Source organism: Pongo abelii, chromosome 13 (genome assembly GCF_028885655.2).
Source record: "Pongo abelii isolate AG06213 chromosome 13, NHGRI_mPonAbe1-v2.0_pri, whole genome shotgun sequence".
NCBI lineage: Eukaryota > Metazoa > Chordata > Mammalia > Primates > Hominidae > Pongo > Pongo abelii.
In genome coordinates this window covers 37,203,455-37,222,135 of record NC_071998.2, presented here as the reverse complement: position 1 = coordinate 37,222,135, position 18,681 = coordinate 37,203,455, and the positions used below count along the sequence as shown (strand labels likewise).

At 36.8% G+C, this 18,681-nt stretch overlaps 1 protein-coding gene across 16 annotated transcripts in view; it reads left to right on the top strand.

The window, feature by feature from the left end:
* FOCAD (focadhesin) overlaps positions 1 to 18,681 on the top strand; it is a 319,540-nt gene that overhangs the window by 259,025 nt on the left and 41,834 nt on the right. For 15 of the 16 annotated variants that reach the window (XM_009244392.4, XM_063714188.1, XM_063714187.1 and 12 more), the window contains 7 exons: positions 5,276 to 5,423; positions 7,312 to 7,431; positions 8,879 to 9,001; positions 9,459 to 9,536; positions 10,210 to 10,281; positions 11,598 to 11,700; positions 14,289 to 14,369. In XM_009244392.4, the coding sequence (XP_009242667.3) occupies positions 5,276 to 5,423; positions 7,312 to 7,431; positions 8,879 to 9,001; positions 9,459 to 9,536; positions 10,210 to 10,281; positions 11,598 to 11,700; positions 14,289 to 14,369 (725 nt within the window). The remainder of the gene's footprint in view (positions 1 to 5,275; positions 5,424 to 7,311; positions 7,432 to 8,878; positions 9,002 to 9,458; positions 9,537 to 10,209; positions 10,282 to 11,597; positions 11,701 to 14,288; positions 14,370 to 18,681) is intronic. The other variant, XM_024252335.3, reaches the window with a different exon arrangement.

The following is an 18,681-nucleotide window of genomic DNA, read 5'->3' as shown; positions in this document are numbered from 1 at the left end:
TTTGAACCTAATCCATGCATTTATATTGCCTTTTACAACCTAGGAATAAGATATTTTCATGTCTCTTTCCATCCCTCCTGCCTCCTCATACCACCCAAAGATGTTCATTATAGCTGTAGCTCAAGATGTTATAAAGTTGGGAAAAAATTTGAGATTAAGATGCCGCCAACTTCAGCCAGTGGCACAGTCAGGAGTGACTTTCAGGCATTGTCTCCATCAGTTTTCAGGAAGGTTGTTTAAATGTGGGGAGTACCATGGGGATGAATTACCCACCATACAGATTCTGAGGTGCTTAAAAACTTCATATGTCTAAGCATATTTAACTTTAAAATTTATTTTTGTTACTAATAAGTTTCTTATTTCTTCATTCTTACCTTCTTTGTTGATTCTTACCTTCTTTTATTTTATTTTTTTGTTTTTATTTTTTATTTTTTATTTTATTTTTTTCTTTCTTTTTTTAAATTATACTTTAAGTTCTAGGGTACGTGTGCACAACGTGCAGGTTTGTTACGTATGTATACATGTGCCATGTTGGTGTGCTGCACCCATTAACTCGTCATTTACATTAGGTGTATCTCCTAATGCTATCCCTACCCCCTCCCTCCACCCTACGATAGGCCCCAGTGTGTGATGTTCCCCACCCTGTGTCTAGGTGTTCTCATTGTTCAATTTCCACCTATGAGTGAGAACATGCGGTGTTTGGTTTTCTGTCCTTCTTAATGAACAACTATATTGAGAGAGAGACGGGTAGGCCTGGACTTCCTGTCCAGTTAGTGGAAACTTGCCTGTCTATTAGAGCCCAGTTAAAACCTCAGGCCCTTCAAGAAGTCCTTCTTCCATCCTCTCCAAACTTTTAGCCCTATAGTTAATGACGTTTAGTGCTTCATCATTACTAATGCTCTCTAGGTGTCAGTCCTTGTGCAGTTCTCCCTTTTTTTTTTTTGAGATAGGATATCACTCTTGCTCAGGCTGGAGTACAGTGATACAATCATGGCTTACTGCAAGTTCGACCTCCTGGGCTCAAGCGATCCTCCTGCCTCAGCCTCAAGTAGCTGGTACTACAAGCATATGCAACCATGCCTGACTAATTTTTTTATTTTTTGTAGAGACAGGGTCTTACTGTGTTGCCCAGGCTGGTATTGAACTCCTGGCCTCGAGTAATCCTCCCAACCTTGGCCTCCCAAAGTAATGGGATTACAGATGTGAGCCACTGCACCCAGCATAGTTCTCTTTTTGGCTTCAGGTTCAACTGATACTTAACTGAGCAGCTGCATACTGAGCTAGGCATTTTCACATCTGTTTCTCATGGAATTACATTCATGTCACAACCTAAACATGATACTGAAGTAGGAATCATCATCACTTTGGTTTACAGATAAAGAATGTGAGTCTCAGGTAGGAGGCTTGTTCAAGGTCATATGCTTAATAAGTGTCAGAGCCAAGAGAGAAACCTGGGACATCTGACTTCAAAGCCATTTTTCTTTCTTACATAACACAGTATGGATAACACATTTCAATAGAAGGAAAGCAATTTGATGCTGGACAGTATACTGTGTATTTATTTTTTTTCTGACATGCAAGTGTCACCCACACTTTTTAAAAAAAAATTTTTTTAATTCTTCCTTCTGCTTTTTAACTAGACCCAGACCTGAAAGCCTGACTCAAGATTTGAAGTATTCCCTTATCTAATGAGATTGCAGGAGTCTAGGGCAAGCCTCCCTCAAGTGAAACAGTGGAAGTCTTACTAGAAGGTAGTTAATAGATGTGGGAGTGTACTCCCTCAAATGATAGAATTCTCCCAGAGCAAATTCACCATGTTTCCCGATTTAATGGACATCTCCCTGCTGAAAGAACCGCACACCTGGGCAGGCTGGTGTTCGTGAGCCTATCACTAAGATTTTACTGCCATCTAGTGGTAGCTCATTGTGCCATTGTGATCCTCACAGCCCTAACTGTAGTCATGCAGTCATCAATGACCCAAGCTTTGGTTAATTACTACTGAGCTTTTACAAATGCGATAACATTTGTATAGCGCTTTGTAAAGGGCAAAGCACTATACAAATGTTAACTGTTATTAGAACTAATTATTAGATGGCCTAGTACTTAATCTGCAGGATTGCCTACAGTAAACTAGGGAATTGAAGATTCATCTCTGATTAATTTTAAAAAATATATAATTATATCTGAGTTGATACAGCAACACAAATATCAGAATTGCTTAGCTTTTAAGTTTCAGGATTTCTTTTGCTGGTGATATTTTAATATACTCTGATAAGAGATTCAAATAAGTAATGACATAATAGTATATGGAATTTAAAAACTCAAATTCTCTTTATCATTTGTTAGCACTCTTATAAAATATTTATGTTAGCAATTCCAAAGTTCAGTTTTATACCAAATATTATAATTTGTTTTTATTTCCTCTGTTGGACACACCAACACTTAACTCCTTTTTGCTTTCAGTGGACAGAAAGTTATGAAAGCTACCTCTGCCCAAGCTATTTTTTGTTTAAAGCTGGCAGACATATCAAAGAGAAGGTAGAATGAGGTAAATATGTGGAATTGCTGAACTAAGCACCTGGGGGAACATTTTAAGACTTAGGACAAAAATAAACACATTAAAATATAGAAGATTTAGAAATCAGAGGGAAATCAGGAATAAAGTTTTAGGACTACGTTATTGGTGCATACTGGAAAATTGAGATGAATGAGAGGGGACCTATTCAGAGGGGCAATAGATGTATACGCCATAACATGTATATACATACACTGTTATATATTCCTATGTTACACCAGTCAGTTAACTGCCATTGTAGCAATGAATAGAATTGCTAGTGAATTATAACGTTACTTAGGTTATAGTAATAATTGCTATGATAAATTTTTGGTAAATGTCAACTAGAAACGTGTTTTTCAAAGCCTTAATACATCTATCTCCTGAGATGATAAAAGAGGGGCTTCAATCTAGGGGATAGAGATTTTTGTGTGCCCAGGATAGCCTGAAAAGCAAGACTTACATACTTCCTTGTTTATTCAGAAAGATAAACCCTATTGGAATGAGCTTTGAGAGGAATTTGTTTTCCAGATGAGCCCAATATTCCTCTTTCTGAAATTAGTCTGGCAAGAAACAGAAACTGAATTTTCTTGGTTGAATCTTGCATGATACGTTCAGTGAATTTTACTACTCATAAAATTTGCCTCCTACTAAACATAAGAATCAAGTCTTGCTTTTTTCTTCTTCTTCTGTAGATCGTCTCTCTACTCTAGACTCTTAAAATTCTTCATTTGGTTAGTTCTTCAGCTTTCAATAAATACTAGTTGAGTGCCTGTATACGTCAAGCAGTATACTAGGTGCAGCAGATACTGTGGTACGGAAAAAAACAGAAAAGGTATACCCACCCTTATGGAGCTTTCAGGCCAAGGAAGAGATAATAATCAAACAATCCCCCAAATAATTTTCATCAGTTTATAATTAAAATTGTATGAAGTAAATTAGCACAGGGTGCTGTGGGAGAGTATTAAAGAGGCTCTCTGCTGGGCAAGGGATGATGTCTCTGAGGAAGTAACATTTGAAATCTTAAGCATAAGTAGCAGTTAAATAGTCAAAGAGGGAACAACAATCAAATTTGTCTAAGTATTAATCAAATTTTGTCTAATTATATCTTTGGTCTAATTCTGTCAAATTGTTATATGCATCAATATACAAAGATAGCCAAAAAACTTCCCTGTAGATTCTAAATAATAGCAAAGGCTTTACATTCATATTAATCAAGAGTAGCTTTTCCTCTTCCCGTAAATGTGATTAGTCTCAAAAGCATGTGGTATTGAGATCTTAGATGTTGATTTAACTGGTTGAAAATGCATTATGCTAGTTGAGCTTGTTAAGTTTATGAAGCTATAACAGCAGTTCTGCCTGACCAATGATGGATTATTACTGTAGTAGCTTCTTTACGAAGGATTTTTGAATGGCTGATTGTTATGCAACAGAAACTAGAAAAACACACTTGAGATATGGTGCCTTCTCATACGTATTCCATCATGGCACCATGCAGGGCACTGAGAGGGGCTTTGGGTTTGGCAGATGGGGCAGAAGGCTAGGAATAAAAAAAATCCGCTTGTATTGGCCGTGCTCTGCTGGATATTCTCTGTGTGACCTTGAGCAAATCCTGTAGCCTGTCTATCCTTCTGGGTGTCTTCTTTTAGGTGTGGGTGCTCCATTTGCACGTTGGGGGAAGTAACTGACATGTTCATAAAATTATGCAAATGTTCTTGACACTGACCAAGGGGATAGATGCTGTTTAAGAGCAAAATGACCTAACATGTGGGCATTGAGATACATTATTGGAGAAATGCCCTGGAATGTCTTCTTTGGCAGCAGATATCATGATGAGAGGCAAGGCAAGCCAGAGTAAGGGTGATTTCTGAAAAAATATTGCATTTTCTCCATTTAAAAAGCAATGACAAAAGCTTTTTTTCTTTAAAGTAAAGCATTACCACAAGCTGCATTATCTTACCATACTATCTTGAAGTTTTCTGAGAGAACAATTATTTTCTTTAAATGGGTATGTATTCATTCAGGAGAATTGGGGGCACAAAGCCCTAGATTTCAATTGAATTGTCACATGGGGTAACTTTTGACAAGCCTGTCATTTGTCCATTTTCTCTTCTGACCCAGTGGTATTCTGCAAGATCAGAGGGGAGAGAAGGATTAATGTCATTGTGCACAAACAGTTTCTTTAGGAAAGAAATTCCACTTGTTGAAGTTGACTAGGAAACATGAAACACTTAGCAGTACCTCATAATCATGGCTTGCATTTATCTTCTTTGCTGTTAGTCAGATGTCCTCAGCTCACATCCTGAATTTTAGTCTTTTCTTTCCTTATGCAGTTGATCACAATATACTCAACATGCAGGTAGGGATGTTGCAGGGAAAACTACAGCATTTCTGTAAGGGCACAAATAGAGCTGGTTTATGCCTTTTCCTCTTCTCACCCATAAAGTTTAAGTCAAACTATTTCCTGCCTTTTGTTTTTATCTAGGGGGTATACAGCACTAGCATGGGCCACAGATACCTGTTTTGATGTCAGGTTTTCATTTTGAGGGGAGAGGTGTGTGTACTTGTCATGGATGATGGGGCACACCATCTACTAGGCAGCAGAATTTGAATCCAGCCATCTCACCAAGGTTTGAGAGCTCTGTAAACACCCATGGTAAGTGAAGAGCAATTGTGTGGATTTCTTATGATCCTAACACCTTATCTTTTTTGGCTTCCAAGCACGGGCTGTATATTGGGAGTTGGACTTGTTCTGTCCCTCATGAGTCACAGCAGCCAAATGCAGTCCTGCGTTCACGTGACAGCATTGCTTCGGAAGCTGTCTGCATACCTAGATGACAGTGGGAGCCAGAGCAGAACGTTTCAGGAGGTAAGAGATGGAGGTTACATTTTTTTCCCCTCTGTTCTCTTTTGTTTTCTTCTTGCCACTTATTTTGGACTTAACATATTTTGGTAACCCTATAAATTAAATCCTTCCTCAAAGAGAAAATCTGAATATTAGATCATAAGGTTTTCATATTGTGTGGCAGTTTAAATCAACTTAAACCTAAATGTGGCATATAAGATAAGAGCCTTTAGTGAATATAAAACCTAACTCAGCATCACCAGAAGGCACTTTCTAAGAAGAGCTACAATTTCTGGAAGAAGGTTAAATCGAGATTTTTAGAATTGTGCTCAAGCCAAATATAACTTTCAAAAATGCCCAGGAATAAGCTTCAGAAACTGCCGATCAAAAGGCATTTAATTTTTTAAAATGTCAGCTAGCATAAAATATTATTGAGGAAATTCCCTTTACCCCACTTAAAGTTTTTTTTCTGTTGTGGTGCAAAAATATGCAGAATTGGAGTTCATGTGACCCAGTTCATGGGTGTTAACCATGTTTTTAGATGGAACATTTCAGGCATGTGTCATGCCTGTCTCTATTTTGCACAGGTGAAGCTGGACTGCTTATACCCTTCTTTGAGAGGAGCAGGGTATGACCTCGTGGCCTGGCCTGATTCTCTCTCTCATTAGAACAGATTCTATTTTATCCCAGCCTGCCCACGAGCTATTGATGAGTACATAATGGCTGCTGTGTTTCCCTGCTCAGCTCCTCTGCTTTCAGCAATAGGACTTGTTGAATTGGTGAATTTCTTTGGGCACAGAGGAATGAAGTTTTGTTCTAAGACATGCACTACATTTCCATTTTTAAAGCGGTGTAAAGTGTGATTTAAAAGTACGTATTTTTTTTTAAGCCAAAAGAGTAAATCTTGCAACCTAGGAGCAAATTATAAATGAAAGCAACGTTTTTGTAACTGATGCATCTGTAATGTTTTGATTTATAAGGCCTTAAGCAAGCAGGTTTTTTTCTCCCCTCTGATGTTTTATTATTCAACTTCTACCTTAGAAAGCACTTACATTTTTCATGCCATATCAACCAGTGCTAGAAGTTGAATTTTCTACTTTGTCTTAACAGCATTCTTATAAGGGAGGTTTTTTATCATAAAAATAGGAGGTGGCAGAGAGGGGATGATGAAATTTGATGTGCAAAAATTGAGACTCAGATAGATTGGGTGACTTGCCCAAAGTTACTTTGCTAGTAAATGGTCAACTTGTGACATATTCCCAAATCTTGGCTCCATTCCCACCATTCTTTTTTACTCATATTTTATTTATTCATTCATTCATTCATTCATTCATCAACATATTAAGTTCCCACACTAGTGCTATGAGGCAGATATTAGTATTCCTATTTTATACAATTTATCTGACTCCAGAGTCCATATTCCTGTTCCAGTTATGCTCCACTACTTCTCCTAGGGAATCTTAATGGAGCAGTGTTTCACTTCTTTGAATTTCCTATCCTGTTTGGCCTTGGATGGGAATGCATGGCAATTAATTAATAGCACCCACTGGTGATGAAAATCTGTTTCCTTCTGCTGTTGATAGGTGCTGTGCTCTGGCATAATGTGGTGAAGAAATTTACTGTAATGAGTCTAAAGACCTGGGTTTCAATCCCTCCTTTGTCACTTGCTAGCTACATGAAATTGAGCTTCAAAGTTCTTATCTATAAAGTAGGAATAATCATACCCATGATGACAGTGTTATGAAATATTACAATATAAGTTAGGCAGAAAAACAGTGCCCAATCCATGGTAAATGTATTTGAATCCAATTCTTACTCTGGGGGGAAGTTTGACAGAATATCTTGTCAACTAAACCAAGTTCTTTTATTTTTCCTCCTGGAGACACATTTTTCTGCTGTATTTTCTTCTCAGGTCCTTGCCTACACACTTAGCTGTGTATGTACATCAGCGTTCAGTGCTGGAATTATTGAGGCTACAGAGGCTGAGGATGTTATGAACAAGCTTCGACTGTTAGTGGAGAATAGCCAGCAGGTTGGAACGTGTGCCCTGATTATTTCTCTCTGTGGATCTCATGCTGCTGCTAAGTTCTGCTTTTGACTTACTCTGAATTAGAGTGTAATGGGATATTTTTCGTGTCTAGAACTGAGGAACTTCTAACTATTCTCTTCTCTCACAGCTGTAGCCAAATGTCACAGATGTCTTTTTCTCTCCTTATCCCCTGTCTCATTCTGTAGACATTTATTTTTCTTTGAGAGAGTATTGATAGGCTTTTCTCTCTCTCTCTGACTATTGCTCTGTAGTTATAAGATCATAAAATATATGGCTAGGAAATATAAGAGTTATGTAAAGCTAGAAACAAAAATTTGTAAAGATACGAATACATAGAAGTCTCTGATAAAGTCAAACTTCAGAAAATTCAAGGCAGAAAATCTCTACTCATGACCAAATATGTATAAGAAAATTTAAGTACCTGTAAACTAAATTAAGTAACCTTAAAACGTTTCCTCTGAAATATTATTCAACCTTAAAAAAGAAGGAAGTTCTGATATGTACTAGAACATGGATGAACCTTGAAGGCATTATGCTAAATGAAATAAACAAATAACAAAAAGCAAACACTGTGTGCTTTTACTTACATGAGCTGCGTAGAGTAGTCAAAAGCATAGAGACAGAAAGTAGAATGGTGATTGCTCAGGCCTACAGGAAGGGAGGAATGGGGAGTTACTGTTTAGTGGGTAAAGAGTTTCAGTTTTTTAAGGTAAAGATTCTGGAGATGGATGGTGGGATTGATTGCACAGCAGTATGAGTGTACTGAATGCCGCTGAACTGGTATTCACAGTAAAGATGATGAATTTTAAGTGTACATTAATACAATAAAAAAACTGAAAAAAACAATTTTATCTGATTACACATGCTATAGAATTTCCCCATCTGGATTTTTTAAAGGTTTCTCCAGTGTCTTAATATTGACGATAATGGGTTATTGCAGAATTCATTGGTTTTAAGCTTGTAATATTATTGTTACTGTTTTATGGTTATATACCTGCTCACTTACATTCAGAGTAAGTTTTGAAAAATTGAAATGTAGAATTTTTCATATACTGTGCTTATTATGGGGTGCTTTCTTTTTGTTTAGGAGTTGATTGACCTTGTGTGGTCTACCTTGGTTTTTTCACCCTAACCTCTTCGGATTGTTTGAGCTAAGCTGCTCAATGGTGCAGTATTACTTTCCTGAAATAAATTACTCACTGAAGCTGAATTCCTTGCAATTAAACCCTGCAGTTTATGATGCAAACCAGTCTAGATTTAAAAAACAAAAACAAAAAAAAACACTAAGTCTCTGATTTTTCAGATGACAAATATAACTTGTCAGTAGGAAAGTTAGCACTAAAAGTGTTTATGTTGCTATTGATAAACGTTCTAAATCTGTGTCTTTTTTTTTTCTTTTTCTCACCCCATTTTTATTTATTTATATCAGACTTCAGGTTTTGCCCTGGCTTTAGGAAACGTAGTTCATGGATTGTCTGTGTGTGGACATGGAAAAGCTGAAGACTTGGGCAGCAAACTACTCCCTGCCTGGATCAGAATTGTTCTAACAGAGGTAGAGGTCACCTGTTGTATGCTATTTCATATGTTTATAATGGAAAAAGAACTACTTTATTGGATCATTTATAGGAGTTGCTGAGATATATACATTAATGGTAAAAGAATAGGCAATTTTAAATGAAAGAGATCACGTACTTTTAAATTCCTTATAAATAATGCATTCTGCCAACTATTATAATTTTTTTGAACTGGCTATTTTGTCTGTGTTTTAATTTTAAGACAACATTTTGTTTTTTGAAAAATAAAAGCAAGAATCCACTCACGATCTAACAACCCTAATCTGTTACTTTCTTTTAGTCTGCTGCCATTTTTGGTTCAGTTATACAGGTTATGTTGACCCTATAAGTTTGGTACCAATTCGACCATTTATTTCTCCATGTCCTAATAAGTTTTATAGAATCTAAACCCACGGACTGATTCCCTCTTTTCACATTCCGATGCTTTGTTTTCAGGGCACTCCCACAATGCTTTGTCTGGCAGCTCTTCATGGCATGGTGGCCCTGGTAGGCTCTGAAGGGGATGTAATGCAGGTAAAGAAAGGAACCATGGAGGGGAAGACATCTAAATGTGTACATAGCAATAGCAGGAGAAGAATACCAAGTGTCTTAATATGCTAAGAACAGAAGGATTTATGCTCATGGTAATAGTTACACCAGACTTTTTAATGCCTTGCTGTATGAATAATTGCACTTAACCAAGGATTATTTCTATAGAGGTTTGTTCTTTATTTAATTTGGTTTTTAGAGATTAAACCTGGACAACTTAGGTGGTCTCCACAAATTTCTCTGCCTGAGAAAAGATGATTGAAGGAAGAAATTTCAAAAGTTATTTGCAAGAAACTCCATTTTGCATCTTAATGTCTGATATATGTCTATGTAGTTGTTCTTTAACTTCAAAATATTTTCATAGTGGACATATATATGTGCAAGTTTATAAGTAATTCTAAAGGAGCTCTGTTTTTATGCAGTAAAAGTTGATTGAGTGATTGCTTACATGCCACAGTGAACAGGGACCAGGAAATCAATGATAGATAAAGCATGGGGCCCTGCCTTTGAGGAGTTCATAGCTTATGTATTTGAAATAGAAGGACATAATGATAAACTATTTTATAGCTTAGAAGATGGATAGCTCATGCACCGGGAATATAACTCTTTACTTTTTTATGGGGGTGGGTGGGATGGGTATTTCTTCTTATTCCTTCAGCTGAAATCAGAAGCCATCCAGACCTCTCATTTTCAAGGCAGACTTAATGAAGTCATTAGAACCTTAACTCAGGTGAGAAAATGAATTTAAAGTCCTTGAGTGGAAAACATATCCCCCTTTGTTGTCTTTTTTTCTATTTCATGATACAACATGTTTTACCTGGAAAATGGGAAAGTCTCTGGTTATTCCCGCTGAGTTCAGGAGGCATTTGGGAGTGATGTGTGGACCTGTGTTCACTGACAAACATGCACTACCTTTGGGAAAAAAAGAAAGCTGGCATTTTTTTAGTAAACTTAAGTTGGCATTGGTTTTCCTTAAAAATTAAAGCCTGATTCTGCAAGGAATGTCAGGCCCTAAAGATAAGGAAAAATAGAAGGTGATCAAAGGGCACGGCAGATCTTGGTAGAAAGGTCAAGAGGCACTAATTCAGATGTCACTGATAAAAGTGGGCATATCATTGTAATTGTTATCCTTGACTAAAGAATAGACATATTAATCTCCTAAGAAATGTTTTTATCTTTTAAGATTTTTAAAAAAAAACGATTATGTTTGTTGCATAAAATTTGAAAGCACGTAATGAAAGAAGCTGAAAAAAATATCACCGATGGTCCTTCAAACCTGAAGCAACTGTTATTGATATTTCGTCATACTTCTTTTCGAGTATTCTTTTGTTTGCATAGTTGGTATTCTTAGTGTATATAGAGCTTTATATTTTATTCTTTTCATTTAGCATACTTGTTTTCCTTCTTGTAAAATGTAGCTGATGATAATACCTACCACATAAAGGACTTTTAGTAATTCAGGCTTTTAAAAGCAAACAAAAATCTCTGAACAGACAAAACTCTTTTTTGCATGTGTGAATAGAAATATTCTCAAAAAAGAATTCTACTGAAATTTAAGTTGCCATAATGTGGGAGAAAAATCTGTAAATGAAAATTATTATTTTAAAAATCCTTATGAATGATAAAGCAGCAGTAGAGCATAATTTACAGAAGAGAACAAAATGTATCTCCTTCCATTTTTAGAGGTATTTTCATCTTAAGTAACTGTCACCCCTTTTCTACTTTCTGGATTTTGTTCTTTTGCCATTTTTTTGAAAATTTATTTGAGACCAGTCTCACTCAGTGAAACCTGAGAAAACCACTAGTACTTTCTGCCATGATTAAATGATTGATTGAATCATTCATTCATTCAGCAGACACTTGTTGAGTATCTATATGACGCAGGTATAGTGTACTAGACACATGATATTACATCTTGTCATGGGACTGCTCATTGCCAGCCAAGCCACCACCTCCTAAATGACTGGTGACTTTCTGTGAGTGACCTTTTATTGAATGGAACTTGGATCTTATCCGATCATTGAATTGTTACCTTTTTATTTGTAGGTCATTAGTGTCTCTGGGGTGATTGGTCTCCAGTCAAATGCAGTCTGGCTTCTTGGACATCTTCATCTATCTACTCTATCCTCAAGTCAAAGTAGAGCCTCTGGTAAGATTAAAGTCGTAAAATACTGGAGCTGGAAGGGAGGGATTGCTGACCCAGCGCTCTGTACTTTGTTAAGAGCATTAATCTTCACAACAACCCTAAGTAATGGGTATTACCATCTATATTTTATGTCAGAGGGAAATGGTGTATGGAAAGGCTTCCTGACTTACCCAGGGTCATGTGACAGTAAGTGGTGGACATGTGGTTTGAACTCAAATCTTTTGGCCTCCAAAGCTCATACTCTTTTTACTCCTTCTCTCTGCCTCCCTTAGAGAACAGTTTAGACATTCAGTGTCCTGTATTTCACAAATGAAGAACTCATGGCTCGGAAAGATTACATGAATTACATGCAGAGTTAATTTGGTGACAAATGTAGAAACTAGGAACCAGGTCCTTCAAGCTTGGAACAGATTTATTTTACTAGATGTAATGGTAGTTTGTATAGTATTCATGTTTCATTAAAAGTCTCTTCATATATGGCTGGAGTTTTTCTGGGCTCTGATTTTGAAAAAATAATGGGGTAGTACATTTAAAGGTGTGTACCTTCTTAGCCTTGGAATTGAAATTCTAGGCCGTAATATGACAAGGCCTTTTCTATTTCTAGCTTTTTGGTAAAAGCAGTAAAAGATATTTGCAGTCCCAACATGCTTAATGTGCATTTGTGCTTGGAGATTTTCTGGGGAAGGCATGGCTGTTAATACATCTGCTCCTTGCTCTTTATAGAATTTTGACCCACTGGCTATCTTGGACCCAGGCCAGAGAGGTTTAGGTACCAATGATTCCTTATTAAAACTTAGTTTTACTTACCCACTGACAAGTAGTCTACAGATGGCATTAACATAAATGTGGGCCTCTGTAATTACCATTTTCCTTTCTTTCAGTCATTCTGTAGCTATGGAAATAGGACAACTGGTCCACAGCCTTGGCAATGTAGTGAACTTTAGACAGCTAAAGTTACCATATTAAAATGGAAAAAAGAAGAAAACTTAGTCATACCGGAAGCCCTGGGTAATACTAGTTTTGAAGGGCAGGGATCTCACAGTGTCCTGGTAAGATAGGATATTTATGTCAGGCTTTTATTTTTTTATGTAGGCTTTTAATTGCCATATTATGGGGTACTTGGTCTGGCCTACATATACTGAAATCAGGTACTAGTGAATCATCTTATACCCAGGTTCTTCTGAACAAAATGATTGTGTATCTGGAAAAGTACAGCTACTTGTTCCTGATGGAATTTTCCAACTGAGTCATTTATTGCAGTAAAAACCATCTCATGAAACAATTATGGGAAACTGGAAGGAAAAGAATTTAGGAGAAACTCAGGATTCAACTAGCATAAATGTCACTGCTTCACCATTCCAGCTCAGCAACCACATCTGGTTATTTGCACATGTTGGTCACTTACAGGTCTCTGCCTTAGGTAAGGGACTGGTGCTGTTAGTACTAGTTGTTGAATTTCTATGGTTCATATATTCGATTCCACATGTCCTGAAGTGGCACCTACTACAGTGGTCTCAGCCTTGAAGCTCGGCAGACTCCTTGCTGAATGCTGAGGAGGTCACTGGATTGGGGCTCATTGATGTGACAATGTGGAAAGGATTTTTTTTTTTTAAACCACTTCACTCAAGTGTTCATCCTCTGTGATTTTTTTTCCAGACTTTTCTTTTTTATTTTATTTATTTATTTATTTATTTATTATTATTATACTTTAGGTATATCTCCCAATGCTATCCCTCCCCCCTCCCCCCATCCCACAACAGTCCCCAAAGTGTGATGTTCCCCTTCCTGTGTCCATGTGTTCTCATTGTTGAATTCCCACCTATGAGTGAGAATATGCGGTGTTTGGTTTTTTGTTCTTGCGATAGTTTACTGAGAATGATGATTTCCAATTTCATCCATGTCCCTACAAAGGACATGAACTCATCATTTTTTATGGCTGCATAGTATTCCATGGTGTATATGTGCCACATTTTCTTAATCCAGTCTATCATTGTTGGACATTTGTGTTGGTTCCAAGTCTTTGCTATTGTGAATAATGCCGCAATAAACATACATGTGCATGTGTCTTTATAGCAGCATGATTTACAGTCCTTTGGGTATATACCCAGTAATGGGATGGCTGGGTCAAATGGTATTTCTAGTTCTAGATCCCTGAGGAATCGCCACACTGACTTCCACAATGGTTGAACTAGTTTACAGTCCCACCAACAGTGTAAAAGTGTTCCTATTTCTCCACATCCTCTCCAGCACCTGTTGTTTCCTGATTTTTTAATGATTGCCATTCTAACTGGTGTGAGATGGTATCTCATTGTGATTTTGATTTGCATTTCTCTGATGGCCAGTGATGGTTTTTCCAGACTTTTCTAAGTTTGCCACCATTTTAGATTTGCTTCCATAGCTTAAGTGATTACTTCAACGCCAGTCACTTCATCTAATAGAATTAGTTGCAGCCACAAAGTGTTGTGCTGAGATTAATGGCATAAACATCTCCACTTTGTCTCTGGGTTGATATGGCAGCATGAGATCATTGTCTTTCCTTCGTTAGTCCTGCCAAGTTCACTGGTTAATTTGATCATTTTCTGTCTCCACAGTTCCTACTGACTATAGCTATTTGCCTGAAAGCAGTTTTATTGGAGCAGCTATTGGCTTCTTCATTACAGGAGGAAAAAAAGGCAAGTGAGCACATTTCTTGAATTTTATCATTCTGTCTCCGTGTTGTTATAAGTAAATTTGTGTACCCTAAGCATGCCTCTGTAGAATCAAGCAATATAAATCTGAAGGGGTGAATATTTTCATCTGCTAAACCATCTTTGCAATAGAGATGACCAGCAGCTAGCTACAATAATTGGTACATAAATATACACATTGTGTGGTTTCTTAGAATCACTGTCTCTGACCATGAGTGGCTCTGTGAAAATGTTAATCTCCCGTTTGCCCCTTTCAAAAGTATAAGCACAGATTACTTTTCCTATCCATTTCAAGTGAGTGTGATCTAGAAAGAGAAAATACACCTGGGTGCAGTTTCTATCCCAGGATCTGTCTTGCAAGTATATCTTCTCCCTGCATCTTTTATAATCATTCTGTGTTGTTGAAATCACTGGCTCTAGTTCCTATTTTTTAGTTTGTGTTCTTTTCCTTGCACACATTTGAGCCTTTGTGATTCTGTATTGCTGCCACCCCCATTAAAGTACAAGCAGCTTGAAGACAGAGATTGAGTGCCTTTTGTTTTTAACTGGAGCCAGAACAATGCCATGTAACGTATTGAATAAATGCTCCTTGATAATACACATACAGTTTTCAGGGCTGTGAGGAAAAAATGGATTAGAACTGAACATGTCATGGCTCAGGAATCAGCTTCATTACCGTGATATTCTTTCATTGATGGGTTTGCTAATTTTATTCTTCCTTGGCTAGGTCAGTCTTCCTTGGTTAGGTCAGTCTGGGCAAAATCAGTGCCTGTATTATAGCAAGACCATCCCAATTTTAGAAAGGAAAAAAATAAACAAAAAAACTGGAAAAAATCTGGAAGTGGCAGTTTGATTTGTGAGGGTCATGGAAGTAAAATGTTACCTTTGGAGGGGAAGTTAAATCTGTGTTGTCTGATTTCCCACTGGGTACAGTAATCCCTGGAGCTTCCAGATTTTGAATATTTTCATAGCCTGCAGACAAATTCCACTAATTTCTGGAGTTCTGGAATTTGTGCTATTATTCTAGGGTCCTGAATTAGCATGATTTACTTATCCTCAGTAAAAATTGACATATGGTTATGTCATTGTTGTACATGACATATTTATTATAAATAGATCATATATTACACATAATGTACAGTTAGTTCATTGTTTATGTTACCATAAATTAAGTCTACTTAAAATAAATATTATAGTAGAGATGCCTTCATTAGGAAAAAATTCTTACTAAATGAGCATCTAAAATTTTCATGGCCAAACTAATGCTAGGAATATGTATATATTTCTGCTATATTTTTTGTTAGGTTGCTTATTGATATGAAATTTTAAAATGATGTGAGATATTTTCACTAGAAATAAAGGTAAAAACTCTTAAGGTCAAATGAAAGATAGACTCTTTTTCTTTTCTAGTGAATAAAATGTTAGTCTAGCTCCCCAGATCCATATTTCTTGGCAGACATGAATTTTCTCTGAATCTTATGGGAAATTTTTGGTTGAATGTAACGTTTTTGTGATTCTGTAGTCATCATACAACAGGAAATGTTCTGCTATAAGGCTGAAAAATCAAGTGGAACTGGAATCAGTGTTGTTATGTGCAGTCTTTCTGAAAGCTGTTTTAAAACAAATAAATGAAGTATTAAGAATGCCATATTACCAGTCAGATTTTTGGCATTTTCAGGTTGTGGGAGAGGGCTGTCCTCTTGTCAGGTTTGCTGACTAGATTCAGAGGAAAATCTATTCAGCCTTACACATTGCTAATGATGACCCCAGAGGAGTGGGGACCGTGGGAGGCTGACCTCCGCCTCCGAAGCCCATTTACAAAAACAAAACCAGACCCTGCTCTGTGGGGCTAAATGGGATGGCCAAATGCGGAGGTGTGCATGCAAACGAGTGTTTTCTTCTTCGATATACCCAGCTCATTTGAATTTTAATAACTCCCTTCTGAAGCAGCTTTTGAGTTTAAATGTCTGGATGTCACTCATCAGAGCCCGGTGGGACTGCTGATAGGAAGGATGGCAACTTTAGTGAACTCTTTTGAGGAATAAATGGTTTTAGAAAATAAAAATAATGCTTAGCATAGGCAGAAAAGTTTAGGGATGGCATGGTTTCATTGTCTCTGCTGGCTACTTTTAACTTCAGCAACTTACTAGAGGAAAGAAATGTGATGGGCCATCCCCAATCCACATTTGTGCTAGGATGAGATTGGGCATGGTGGTCTCAAATTTAGCCAATCAAATTTGAGTTAGTGAATCTGTTCATCTGTCTTCTAATGTTTAGGGCTTTCTCACTTAGGATACTGACTTTAGTACTCATGTGATAGAACATATAAGATGTTCATAGCATCCATTCTTTCTTGCAGACCCACATTTTAAAAAGATACTAAATAGATGAAATTCCCTCAGTTTTTAAATAATTCAATTCATGGTTTTGACTATAACTGGGTTGTTTTTTTTTTTTGCTACACCATGTGACATTCTCCTTTCTTGTCTCATAGCCCTGGAATTCCTCTATCAGATATATTGTTCCTTAATCTTTTGTCATCATTATTATCTATTTTTGTGAACATTTCTTGACTATGCTAGGCTTAAAATCTTTGCTCATCATCTAATTCCTCCTAACATGGATTTTTTTTCCCCTGAAGAACCTCTGATTTTTGACCCTTACTTTTTTGCTTCTTTTCTACTTTTATTCTTTTGTCTGATTTCTGATTTTCTCAAGATCGTAGGCTGTTCAGATCTCATCAAGATTTTATCCACTTCTTTTATAATACATTAGAAACATTTAAAGTACTTAATAAAAGTGATTCTTTCTAATGCTAATATTAGATATTTCTATGTAATAGCATTATTTTTGTTATTATATTGCTGGGGAATGTGGCTAACACTTTCTAAGCTTATATTTTCCTGTTAGGCTTTAAAAATTCACGGTAAGAAGTATTAACTAAGCAAAGTATATTTAAGTCCATGTAAAGTCATTATGAATGGCTTTCTTTCTTGATATGGGTTCATTGGTCAGTGATCTGCGTGCGTAAGTATTGGGCTTGGATACGAAGTACAGGTAGGCATATGCTCCTTCAGTCATTTTTGGACTATTAGCATGAGAGGTTATTGTTGAGAAGGAAATATGCCAAGTGAACAGACTTAGTGAACTCTGAGTGTAGAATAAATAATACAAGAAAGCTGTCCTATTTTCTGATGAAATCATGGAGTTGGTTGCCAAGATTATGTGTGATTTTTGAGTATTTTAATTTAGAAATAGTTTACCTGTACAACTCTTTAAAAAATATTATCAGAAGTCAGTATATATGTATAATACTAAGTTAAAAGTGTATATAGAAGAAAATAAGACAATCCTGTGTCATGTCACCACTTGGAGATAGCCATTATAAATATGTCCTTCATAATGTCCTCCTACATGTATGTGTATGTGTTATATTGTACCATAAAATGTATATTATTTTATTGTCTTATTTTAAAAAAAGTAATGACTTTACATGCAAATAGACATAATTAGCACCCATGTCATCCAAAAAAAGCCTTGAGGAAGTAAGAAAAGAATCAATCCTATTGCATTGGTTTCTGGACATTTGTCAATAGGATATGTTTTTGGTGTGTTTGATTCCTTTTTTGTTTCATGAGGTTTGTTTTCATAAACCTCATGAAAATGTTTGGAAGGAAAAATGTCACCAATTATCCCATGACTCTACAGATATTATCATTTCTAGATATTACTTAATTTGTTGCTTCTGGGATTACAGGCATGTGTCACCACACCTGGCTAATTTTTTGTATTTTTAGTAGAGACGGGACTTCTCCGTGGTGGTCAGGCTGGTCTTGAACTCCCGACCTCAGGTGATCCGCCTGCCTCGGCCTCCCAAAATGCTGGAATTACAGGTGTGAGTCACCGTGCCTGGCCTATATTTTTGAACTTAATATTATATTATAAACTTTCCCTGTTTTCATATATCACCATAACAATTATATAATAATAACTATTATTTTTGAGACAAGGTCTCCGCTCTATCACCCAGGGTGAAGTGCAGTGGCACGATCATGGCTTACTGCAACTTCAAACTTTCTGGCTCAAGTGGTCCTTCTGCCTCAGCCCCCCAGGTAGCTAGGAGTGCAGGTACATAAAACCAGGATCAGATAATTTCTGTACTTTTTGTAGAGATGGAGTCTCACAATGTTGCCTAGTCTGGCCTCAAACTCTAGCTTCGAGCAGTCCTCCTGACTTAGCCTCTTTAGTTGTTGGGATTACAGGCATGAGCCACTGTACATGGCATAATGATCATTTT